The 12,196-nt window shown below is 46.4% G+C and overlaps 1 protein-coding gene across 1 annotated transcript in view; it reads left to right on the top strand.

Annotated features, from left to right (window-relative positions):
- SV2B (synaptic vesicle glycoprotein 2B) overlaps positions 1-4,839 on the top strand; it is a 70,873-nt gene extending 66,034 nt beyond the window's left edge. The window contains exons 11-13 of the mRNA XM_035132182.2: positions 231-431; positions 1,330-1,489; positions 2,349-4,839. Of these exons, the coding sequence (XP_034988073.2) occupies positions 231-431; positions 1,330-1,489; positions 2,349-2,532 (545 nt within the window). The 3' untranslated portion in view covers positions 2,533-4,839. The remainder of the gene's footprint in view (positions 1-230; positions 432-1,329; positions 1,490-2,348) is intronic.
- Positions 4,840-12,196: the final 7,357 nt, after the last annotated feature.

Below are 12,196 nucleotides of genomic sequence, written 5' to 3'. Positions count from 1 at the left end.
CATTGTCCAATGACGTTTGTTGGGACACACCATGCCCACTGGTGCAAATGAAATTTGCTGTGACGTGGCAGTCTATCCATCAAAAAGCCACGCTTCCCTCATGCATTGTAAAAGGAACCGAGACAGAGCCGCTAGCATTATAACCAGGAAAAGTAACACAGTAACCCCCATGATTGAATGCAGTAGGAGTTCCATCCATCCAACTTTCTCTCTCTCCCCACCCCGCCTAGACCTCTACAAGCATAAATTTGTCGAATGCAAGTTTGTGAATGCCACCTTCTTGGAGCAGAAGAAGGGCTGCCACATGGATTTTGAGAGGGACAACGACTTCCTGGTTTACCTCGTCGGCTTCTTAGGCAGTCTCTCGGTCTTGCCAGGCAACATTATCTCAGCCCTGCTGATGGACAAAATAGGTCGGATCAAGATGATTGGTGAGTGGGGAGGGATGACATATGTCAACGTGGGAGTGGTCAGAAAGGTCTTTCCAATTTCTCAAAACTCTTCCTCCATTGAGGAGGTGGTTTTCACTTATTGTGCCTTGCCCTCGGGGCACTTTAGAATCTGTGTCGGCACAGGAGCTTGAGCTCAGCATCCCATGGCAAGGTTTTCCAAGGGTGGTGGGCCTGGTGCCCATTGGGACTGGTAGGGCAGAAGGCAGGGAGCCCAATCCTAGGTGGTACCAGAGTCAATGGCAGGCAGAGCCAACAAGCTCCCCCCTCCTCCTCCCTGCTGAGTCCTGCAACGGTCAAACACTGAGACTAAGGAGGAGGAAGCTGACAGCCAGGGCCACGCCCCTATATCAAGTGTTATTCCTTCACATCTGAGCTTGTCTTATTTCTCTTTTTTATAATTTTTCATTAAATTTTCTGTTTTACAATTTAAAATATTCATTTAAACAACCTTAAAGTATCAAAACTCCCCTTCTTCTCTTTCCATGGTTCATTTTGCATAACATAAATCCCTGCATATTTTATATAAAGTAAACCATTTAGTATTTCATTATTACATCCATCTAAACTTATTTACACTGTTGAATTTATCTTAATGCTGCCAACATTTTCAAGTGTACACAATCCCACCCCCCATATATTCAATAAACATTTTCCAATCTTCTTTAAACGTATGTTGTTGTTCTTCTCCTATTTGGTGTGTTAGGTCCGCAAGCTGCGCATATTCCATCAGTTTAAGTTGCCATCCTTCCTTGGTTGGGACCTCGCCTCGTTTTCCATTTAGGGGTTAACAAGACATGGGCCGCAGGGCCGCAGTAGTGGCATACATAAATGGCCTTGTCTTATCTCTCCCTGCCTCCTCTCTTGCTCTTTCTTGCAGGGGGTTCCATGCTGATCTCTGCCGTGTGCTGCTTCTTCCTGTTTTTTGGCAACAGCGAGTCGGCCATGATTGGCTGGCAGTGCCTATTTTGTGGTACCAGCATTGCTGCCTGGAATGCCCTGGACGTGATCACTGTGGAGCTGTACCCCACACATAAAAGGTGACTCTTCCAAGCAACCTCCCTTGGGGTGAGGAAGGAGGGTGGAGACACACACAGGGAGATTCCAGTGGCTGAAGCTTTTTAGCATGGTCCTTCACAATTTGAGAGCAAACCAGTGGAAATCTGGAGGTGTTGGCTGTGGCATCATTGGGGGAACGGAAGTAGGTTTGGGGTGAAGCACTACTGCTTATTTCACAGCGCAGGAGGTGACATCATTGTCTGGTGCTCTGTTTGCTAATCTCCTGGATGCCATTTTTTTAAAAAGCCCTTTCTCAGCAAAAAGAATTCACTGTGCTGGTCTGCAAACCATATCAATATAAAACCAGGCCAAAAAATAATAATGTAAAAACAACTTGAAAGCAAATACATATATTTAAACCAACGATGCACCAATGTGGTGAACTGAACTTAAGATTGGGAAAAATAGGAGCCTGATCAGAAGCCAAAATTGACATATCCGCCCATCCCTACAACCAACTTGGCTGGCTGTAAAAGAGGCCAATTCATGGAGGAGAAGGCTACTAGCCACAATGGCTATGCTCTACCTCCACTAATGGAGGCAGGATGCCCCTGAATGCTTGTTGCTGGGAATCACCAGTGGGGAGAGTTGTGCTCAGGTCCTGTCTGCAGGCTTCCTGTTGGGGCATATGGTTGACCACAGTGAGAATGGGATGCTGGGCTAGATGGACCTTTGGGACCGATCCACCAGGACTCTTCTAACCTTCTTAGGTGGCTGTGTGGGGTGTTGCTTTGGAGGTTAATATGAAGAGCTCCTTCCCATCAAAATGGACCACTGGACCACTGCCTCTTGGACCTTTCCCATTTTAAACTCCCTTTGCTTTCTCTCCCTTCTCCACAGAGCCACAGCCTTTGGCATCCTCAACGGGCTCTGCAAAATTGGGGCCATCTTCGGGAACGCTATCTTTGCCTCCTTTGTTGGGATAACCAAAGTGGTCCCCATCCTCCTGGCATCCTCCGCTCTGGTGGCAGGAGGCCTCCTTGCCCTGAGGCTGCCAGAGACTCGAGACCAAGTCCTGATGTGAGCCGCCCAAAGGGACAAAGGAAACGTCAACAGACAGATGCATTTAGAAGAAAATCGGGGGAAAGCCTGTCAATATTTCTCTGCCGATACCTCAGATCTGAGGAGGGAGGGGGAGGAAGAGGCACCCCGCTGAGATAACATTAACCCCTTAGTTCTAGGACTGTTGTGAAGTGGTGATGGAGCCCGCTTGTCTAGGGCTGCACCCGCACGCACACACCCTGAGCTTTGCTCATTGCTTCAAAGCTATCACTTGTTAGGGGGTGAAGCCCCATTTCCCCTCTGAATGTGTGTGAACATCTCAGGCACTAAACCAGTAACAGCAGAAGAAGCTGCCTCGTGATTGTGCATGTTTGTCTAGATGTGTGCATTGTGACGGGTGGCACTGGGAAGTGAGTCATTCCTCACACAAGTGACCCTCTCAGAGCTCAGCTGAATGGCTTGATGTCTACATTTCTATAGCTTTCCGGGCAATTAGCAAAAAGAAAAGGGGGGGATGAATATAGTTTTAAAACTGAAGCCCAATCACCAATGGTAGCTGGTCCTCAAGAGAGATCAGAAACCAGATGGTTTATTCAGGGGCAAGGCTACCCTTTTGGGGAGTCAACAGCCATTGACTTACATTTTGCGGAGGGCGGCCTCATATTTTGAGAACTGGGACACCCAACATAGCGTGTTGTGTTTCCACAAGGAAAGCCGCTGATCCTTTCATACATCGGACCTCCAAGTTGTCTAAAGCAACCATCACCACCTCTCTCTCATAAGTATGCAAGGGAATCTGTCAGAGATTCTGCACACACACTTTCCATTTCATTCTCATCAAGCAGTTTTCAAAACACAGAGAGATATTCCAACTGTCCACAATAATTTTAACAGGATCTAATGAGAGAGGAAGGCTAACACAAGTTTAAGCCATCGGTCAGTATTTCAAATGTGTCGAGTTTGGGGGCATCACTATATTAAAAGAGTATAAATTGTTGTTGGTTTTGATCTACCTAGTTTCATTCATGTTTCGTTCCTTGAGCATCTTATGATTCCTGAAACCAAATATGTACATATCCTGCAGTGTAAATAGAGCGCTTTTGGGGGGAGGGGGATATTTGATCAAGTCTAGAGTATGGTATCTGCAGGAATTTACCAGTATTATAGCCATATTAACAAATGATAAATGTCTGAGTTACTTATATGTAGAATGCCATCTTACTGGAACACTCTAAAGCACAGTTTGGGGAGTAGCCATTTAAATTGTTTTTTGGGATATTTGCACTCGACAAAAGGTTGTCATGGCATGGCTGGATCTGCCCCTTCAGCCAAGGTTAAAAGGAAAAAAAGAATAAGAAAGCCTTCAGGTTTCAAGACTTGTTGGTCTTGAAGTGTCTTATACTCAAGAGTTCTGAGCTTGGCTGTGGAATGGGACGGACCATGTTTTGTGGCAAAAGCAAAGAGCAACATCGCTGGCATCTGGCATCAAGAATGGCTGGATGGTAGACCAAAGGATGCTGAGCACTGCTTTGAGCTGTTGTTGATGAGGCCATGAGGACTCTGAGGAAGAAAAGATGGAAGATACGATGCACCTTGATGCTTTTATGAGATGTCCTTTCCCAACGGGGAGCCAAAGACTCTCCCCAACAAAGGCTTTGCTTCTATACTAATTCATCTAAAATGGATGGAGGCTTTGCTATGAAGGATTTCCTTCATTGGAGATGATAGTGTTTTAAAAATAAATAAATAAATAATAATAATAATCAGGAAAAATGAGCCATCCTCAGAGAGCTGCAGTGCAAACTAGCCTCTCATTACGTAATAACTCTTCTTCGGGCATAGACAGAGTTGAAAATCAGCTGATTTATGCACATTCTCAGATTGCATGGACCACTTCATTCTACTCAATGAGCTTTAAAGCCCTGGTTGCTTCCTTCCTGGCGTTAAGAGAGAGAAAAAAAGCCATATTGTGTTTTCCATCCTTAGAGAAAAAAGGACAGGGCTGGTTGCAAATGCAGACCTGCATTTCTCTGTTTTCCTCTTCTGACTCTGCATCTATATGGACGCCTTCATATCTGTGTTGACACTTCCTCCTGATAGCTGTGGGATCTGGGGCTATAGCATAATATGTACAGAAGACATGTATTCAATAGATGTTGTCACCATCCATGAACCTGCATTATAAAATTCTTTTTTGGGGGTGGGGGTGGGGGAAGGATCAAATGTCATGAAAACGCTGTTTTGTAATCCTTTGTCAACCTCCACTGAATGTGTCCACTACTTTGAAGAAATTCATGTCATGCAATGAAATTGCAATAAATGTAAACCAAACGTGGTGTATTTGAAGGTTAAATTCATCTGTAGTTTTCTTAAGCCATATTCACAAGTACTTCTGGCTACTGACCTTTTTCCTGTGCTGAAACAGGTTTGTGTCCTCCCCCACCAAAACAATAGGGGGAAAAAATAAGGGGGAGAAGGAGAGCCCCAAATCACGGCCCCATCTGCACTACACATTTAAAGCAGTATCATACCATTTTAAACAGTCATGGCTTTCACCCCAAAACATCCTGGGAACTGCAGCATGTCAAATTGCTGAGAGACTACAATTCCCAAAAGTTCCCTGGGAAGAGGGATTGATTGTTAAACCACTATGGAAATTTTAGATCTGTGATGGCTGGTGGGAGTTATAGTCCAAAATATCTGGAGGAAACCAGGGCTGAATATTTGTTGTTGTTGTTTAGTCGTTTAGTTCTGTCCGACTCTTCGTGACCCCATGGACCAGAGCACACCAGGCACTCCTGTCTTGCACTGCCTCCCGCAGTTTGGTCAGACTCATGTTGGTAGCTTCGAGAACACTGTCCAACCATCTCGTCCTCTGTTGTCCCCTTCTCCTTTCTCCCAACATCAGGGTCTTTTCCAGGGAGTCTTCTCTTCTCATGAGGTGGCCAAAGTATTGGAGCCTCAGTTTCATGATCTGTCCTTCCAGTGAGCACTCAGGGCTGATTTCCTTAAGAATGGATAGGTTTGAAAAAGTGCTGTGAAAATGGTTTTTTTAAAACAACAACAACAGCAGCAAACAAACACGTTCTAATATATATTGAATTTGCTATTAGCTCACCATCACCATCTAGTGTTACATTTGTATAATGCACTTAAAACGCACTTAAAACATATTTGCTGCTGTATAGCTGAGTCCCAGGTTGGGGAAGGCTGCTGTCCATGGTAGAGTCTACAGGAATAGACCTTCTGCAGAGAACTCGTTGGGCAGAAGGTTGTAGCTTGCATGCAGAACACCTCAGGTGCAATCTCTGCCTATCTCCAGTCAAAGGATATTGGGAAGAAGTGTTGGGTGAGGTCTTAGAGAGATATCACCAGTCAAAATAGAATAGGTCACTGGTAGAACTAGCCCAAGACATTTTGCTTCCCGAGGCAAAGGACCAGAAGGCATTAAAATGACAACATACCGACAATGGAATTTACCTAACTTATATAATTAATTACATAAACTGTGCAAGTGATGTAACTTCACCACAGCGGATGGCGAGACGAATAACATTGCTTTTGGTAGAAAGCAAACTGCAGCAGAAAAGAAACATAGCTGCATATAACAACTACAGGATGGAATGTAAGATGGTGCCTTCTTACAGTTCTAAATAATAACCAGCATACTGTCTATGATATAATTTTTCATTTAGGCACTCTTTAGAGGTGATTTGGTATGAGTGAAATGGTTTCATTTTATTTCCTTTACTTTTTTTCTTAAGGTTTTGATTTGCTTTCTTCTTCAGCCTTGTTTAATTGTCCCTGGGAAATGGAATCATTCTTCAATCTGTAAGATTAAATGTTGCGGGGCAAGGGAGAGCACTTTCTGTGTGTACAAATGTATGGCTGTGAAATCCACTGGAGGGTTTCCATTTTATTTATTGGTTTGCTATATTTTTTTGCCTAGCCCTTCCTCCAAAGGAAGCCCAGTGTGGAAGAAAAACGAGCCTTCACGCTGTGGTTATGGCAAAGATCTGTCCAAGATTCTGTTTATTAAAACAAAGCAATTGCTTTGGAGAAGACCCCAGCAGCCAGAATCTCTTCTGAACTGTTCAGCAGGGTTTCTGCTTACATACAGAGCTAACAGCTTCTTGTAGGGATAACAAAGTGTCACAACCTTGTTAATAAGAAACTACAAGAAGCTAGATTTACAGGGAAAGCACAGGGAAAGCAGCATGGCTAAAGTCAGGGAGGCATCCATGCAATCCAATCTAATAGCAAAATTAAACATTAAAAACCTTTATGTAACAACTATGGGAGAGCAACAGCTTCTCAGGAAGCAGAGAGACTAAAACAGGGGTCCCCAAACTACGGTCCCCGGGCCGGATGCGGCCCAATTGGCCTCCCAATCCGGCCCGCGACGCCCCCCGCCGCCCGCTGCCGCCGCCCACTCTTACGGCGCGCGGCGCGGCGGCGATCTTCAAAATCGGCAAAAATTCGCCGAAAATCCTTTGTGCGCATGCGTATGGGCCTTTCCCGACCCAGAAGAGGTCATTTCCGATGCACTTCCGGGTCGGGGGAGGCCCATACGCATGTGCACAAGCGATTTTCGGCTATTTTTTTCCGACCGTGTGCGTGTGCGCATGCGCACGGGCGCGCACTCCCCTAGCCTCCGGCCCGCCGCGCGGCCGGCGCGGCGGGCACCGGCCCGAAGCCCGGTAAGTCTGGGGACCCCTGGACTAAAACATCAAACCTGATCACCCTTCCCTGAAGTTTTGGACCAGGGATGGGGAGCTATATTCAGCCTGAGGGCCACAGTCTCTTCTGGGAAACTGCTTGGGGTGGGGGGGACAATATGCCAGAGCTGGATGGGGCCAGAAGCAAAAACTGGCGAAGACTATGACTTTTGTCATATAGTAGGCTGCTTTTATATATATATACACACCCCTCTCTGCTGTTCATCCAGGCGTGATCAGAATTCAAGATCACAGTCTAGCCAGGCAAAAACACTCAAAGAGGAGGCAAATCAGAGCTGGTCAGGGAGGTACCCTGGGAAGAGGGTGTGTTGTTGGGAGGATGTGTGTGGTCTGGAGAGAGCTCCTGTCCTGTAGCATCCATCGAGCTCCCAGCCCTGAGGTTCCCCATCCCCAGCTTGGACAAAGAAGTGTGTGTTTTAGCTGGCAGCAAAATAATGCTAGTGGGGGGGAGGGGGTCTAACACAGCTCTCTGGGAGTTTTGAGGGGGCACCACAAAGAAGACCCAGCCAAATGGGCTATTTTCCTTGGTGGGACGATGACCACAACCTCTCCTGGAGAGCTTAAAGTTCCTGCATCTGCTGCCTGAGGCAACTGCCTTCCTCTTCCTAATGGTAGGGTTGGCCCTGCTTTTGATTCTCCTAGGTGTGGGTCAAGTTCAATGAGCACATGCCTTGTATACAGAAGGTCCCAGGCTCAGTCTCCAGCATCTCAAGGTATCCCCTGCCGGTCAGTGCAGGCATTCCTGTGCTTGATGGGACTGAGTAACCTGACTCAACATGAGGCCCCTTACATGCCTAACTTGAAAGCAGTAAGGTGCTTTGAAGTATCTGTCTGCTCCATGAGATTTCACACAGCACCATTGGCCTCAACAGCCACAGGGGGGCATCGGTTTCACACAAAACGATGCTGCAAGTCCCAGGTTTGATGCAAGCACTGCTCAGAGAAGAAGTGACAAGGGATGGGTATTCTCTTCTCTCTGAGAATGAGGAAGGGTGCTTGCTTGAAGGCTTTCGGAATGGAAGTGTGGGGCTGCTGGACCAGACTGACGGTGACTCCAAAGTTCCCTTTCTGATGGAAGCCAGGCAGGTGCCTCTGCAAAGCTTGCCAGCAGAGGAAGAGATGAATCACCATCTTTCCCCTGCTTGTCACAATGCAGCCAAACAAATCTATGGGTTGCAGTCCTGATCGCCACACAAAAATGTAAGATGTCCTCATGGGAAGCCTAAAAGCAGGACCAGAGCTCTCTTCACTTGTGATTCTCAGCAACTGGCATGCATAAAGGTAAAGGGATCCCTGACCATTAGGTCCAGTCGTGACCGACTCTGGGGTTGCATGCTCATCTCGCATTATTGGCCGGTGTATAGCTTCCATGTCATGTGGCCAGCATGATAAAGCCGCTTCTGGCAAACCAGAGCAGCACATGGAAACGCCGTTTACCTTCCCGCTGTAGCGGTTCCTATTTATCTACTTGCATTTTGATGTGCTTTCGAACTGCTAGGTTGGCAGGAGCTGGGACCAAGCAACGGGAGCTCACCCCGTCACAGGGATTCGAACCGCCGACCTTCTGATCAGCAAGCCCTAGGCTCAGTGGTTTAACCACAGCGCCACCTGGGTCCTGAATCACTTGTGATTCTCAGCAATTGGCATGCATACTGTCTCCAAAAGTAGAGGTAGAACATGGTCATTGTGGCTTTTAAATCCATCCAAGAAACTCTGGTTATGTGGATGGTTTTCTCTGGTGTCATTTGGAATGCAATGAGACACAAACAAGACTGGAGGGTAAGACTCGAACCAATGGCTTCAAGTTACAAGAAAGCAGATTCTGACTAAACATTTTTTTGGGGGGGGGGACTTTCTGACAGTAAGAGCTGTTCTGCTGTGGCTGAAATCCCCACCGTGGCAACCTCTTTCCTAAAAGCATTATTCCCCCAATGGAACTAGGGGTGTGTGATCTTGCGATGCTTTATTGACGAGGGGGAAACATTCCTTCGAAGTTTCTGGAGTGGGATTGCTACTGACTTTACTGCGCTGTCCCAGGAAGCACAGCCGGGGTGGCGAGTGAGAACTCTGATCCACTTCCCGCCAGCGCCTCTTCCCAGAGCACCTCGGGAGTGCAGCATTGCTCCCAGTGCAACCCACAAAGGGCAGCTGGCAAGAAGCTGCAGGGAGAAAGGCGTGTAAGAGTTTGTTCTAAAAGGGTCAGAGCAGAAAATCCTTGGCACCCTTATTTATTTATTTGATCTTATCAGCTGCTTGTCACCCAAAGGGCTCCAAGTGACTTACATTAAATAATAAGAATGCAAATACATTATATCCTAGGGGAAAGGGGGAAATCATATATCACATCAATATTCCATACATCACACAGAACAGCAAAAACAACACACCGCAAGCAATGAACAAAGCAATACTCCCAACCATCAGCTAGCAGATAAACAAAAACTCAAGCCCTATCCCTAGTCCCAAAACCATTCCCATCAACACAACAATCCCTTAATGTTCCCACCTACCCAGAAGTCCAGCGTAAGGCCAGCTGCTGAAAATTGGGGTGGGGGTGGGTCTGGGGTCCCCCAGGAATGGTTCAGCACCTCTTCTCTCTCTTCAGCAGGGAGCAGTATCAAAAGCAGAGCAAGATGGTGGTGGCAAACATTTTAACTGCTCTGCCAAAATACTGGCTATTGCTGCCCCCCTCCTGCAACAAGGTTAAGTAAAGTAAGGAGGGACCTGTCTTGAAAAGTTCAGGAACATTTCTTTTCCCATTGTGCAGCTCTCCAGGGTTTCAGGCAGGAAAACTCTCCCAGCCCTACCGCAAGATGCTGGGGATTGAATCTCAGACCTTGTGCCTGCAAGAGATGAGCTATAGCCTTTCCCCCCAAAGTCACAGAGAGCTGCCTTATACTGATTCAGAACATTGGTCCATCTAGCTTAGTACTGCTTACACTGACTGGCAGCCACACTCCTGGGATTTCATTCCCAGACTTACCAGGAGGCGTTGGGGAGAAAACCTGGGGCCGTTTACATGCAGGACAGATGCTCTGCCCCGGAGCTAAGGCAACTTTGGAGCATTCTAAAGAGAGCCACACAGTTTTATTCTGCCCCCACCTACACGTTCAACGAACAGGATTTTTTGAATTCTTTGACACTGCTCTAGCCAGCATCGAAGGAAAGGGAGCCAGAAACTCAGAAAAACAGTTCTAGCAGAGAAGGCGCTTGTCACTGCAGGCTGCAGCCCAAGGTCATCCCAGTGAAAATACAGTGGGTATCTTTCAAACAAGAGGAAGTAAAATGGCCATACTATGATACACCACTAATTACCTGCCATCGAGCGTTCTTACCTGACTTAGTGATGGGAATAATTCTTCCTCTCTGTAGAAATAGCAAGGACCTTCAAATAACAGAGGCTCTCTTAAATCACAGCAGACTTTAATTTAAATTGCAAGCACATAGAGAGGACCAAAATATGCTGGCGTGACTCTCTGTCCAATATGGCTTTATTAACATCACATCAGAAAACAGACCCTGGTCACTGTGCTAAGTACTTGGAATACAGTTGTACCTCAGAAGTCAAAGGGAATCCATTCCAAAATGTTTGGAAACCAAGGCACAGCTTCTGATTGGCTGCAGGAAGCTCCTGCAGACCATCGGAAGCCACGGAACCCATGTCGGATGTTCAGGTTCTGAAAAACGTTCGTAAACTGGAACACTCGCTTCCGGGTTTGCGGCATTCGGGAGCCAAAACATTCGACTTGCAAGGTGTTCAGGATCCAAAGTACGACTGTAGTAGATTTGTAGAGTTGGAAGGAACCCCGAGAATTATCTAGTCTAGCCCCTGCAATGCAGGAATCACAACTAAAAGCATCTGACAGATGGCTGACCATTCAACATCTGCTTACAAACCTCCAAAGAAAGAGAGTTCACCATCTTCCAAGGCTTAAGAGTGCCATTTTTTAAACATGAGAAATGAATGAAAAAATAAATAAATGTCCAATCGTAGCAACATTTGAAGAGTTTAGGCTTGTGAAAGTGATTGCATGGCAAATCCATCAAGTCACCACTTGCCCTAGTCTTGCAGTTGGGCCTAGTGTTTTGGAAATCAGATGAGTTTATATTTGTTGGAAGCTGCCCAGAGTGGCTGGGGCAACCCAGCCACATGGGCAGGGAATAAATAATAAAGTTGTTGTTGTTGTTGTTGTTGTTGTTGTTAGATGGAAACTCTGGACTTACTTCCAGCCTTACAGTTCTAAAAACCGTGACATTCTGAAATGAGCATCACAAGAGCTTCCAGCCAGCTTGGAGCAGCTGAGTGGAAAAAATATGGAAGCTGCTTCTCTCAATCTGCATCTGAGCAAATGAGCTGGAAATTAGTCTTGGAGAATCTCTCAGGGAGGCGGAAGAACATCCCCCAATCTTTGACTCCTTCGACATCAAGCTCATCAATGGGCCTTTGATCTTTTTTTCTCTCTGTTCTGTGACTTGATCACAAAAGGCCCCACGAAGCTTTGCAAATAAATACATTTTCCTCAAGGGCTAGATTGTACAAGTGATCAGAGAAGAATAATTGCTACATCTTTAAATGAATCCAGTAGGCACACGCCAAAGGGACTGGCCCTCTGTTATTCCCCTAATCTGTTCAGGTTGATACTGAGCAGGAGATAGCCATTCTTCCCTGTAAAGATGCATAAGGAAAGCCATTTCATTTCCACCCCCCCCCCCGCTTGTCACGAACTTTACTCCCTTCTCACGCATTGCTTGCAATTTCCAGGCTGTAAAGAGTTTTGCTCGGGGCCAGTGGTTGACCTTTCAATTGATGCAGAATGTGTTAAACGCTCGCTTACATTACTCCTTCTGCTGCTCCTTGGTTATTCCATCGGCTCCCCCTTGCTGCTTGACAGATGCCCCCAACGCCAGTCCCTAGAGTTTCAGCTAGGAATGGGAGAGCAGTATGAT

This window comes from Zootoca vivipara, chromosome 14, assembly GCF_963506605.1.
Source record: "Zootoca vivipara chromosome 14, rZooViv1.1, whole genome shotgun sequence".
Classification (NCBI taxonomy): Eukaryota; Metazoa; Chordata; class Lepidosauria; order Squamata; family Lacertidae; genus Zootoca; species Zootoca vivipara.
Note: the sequence above shows the minus strand (reverse complement) of the source record. Positions and strands in the feature narration are given on the sequence as shown.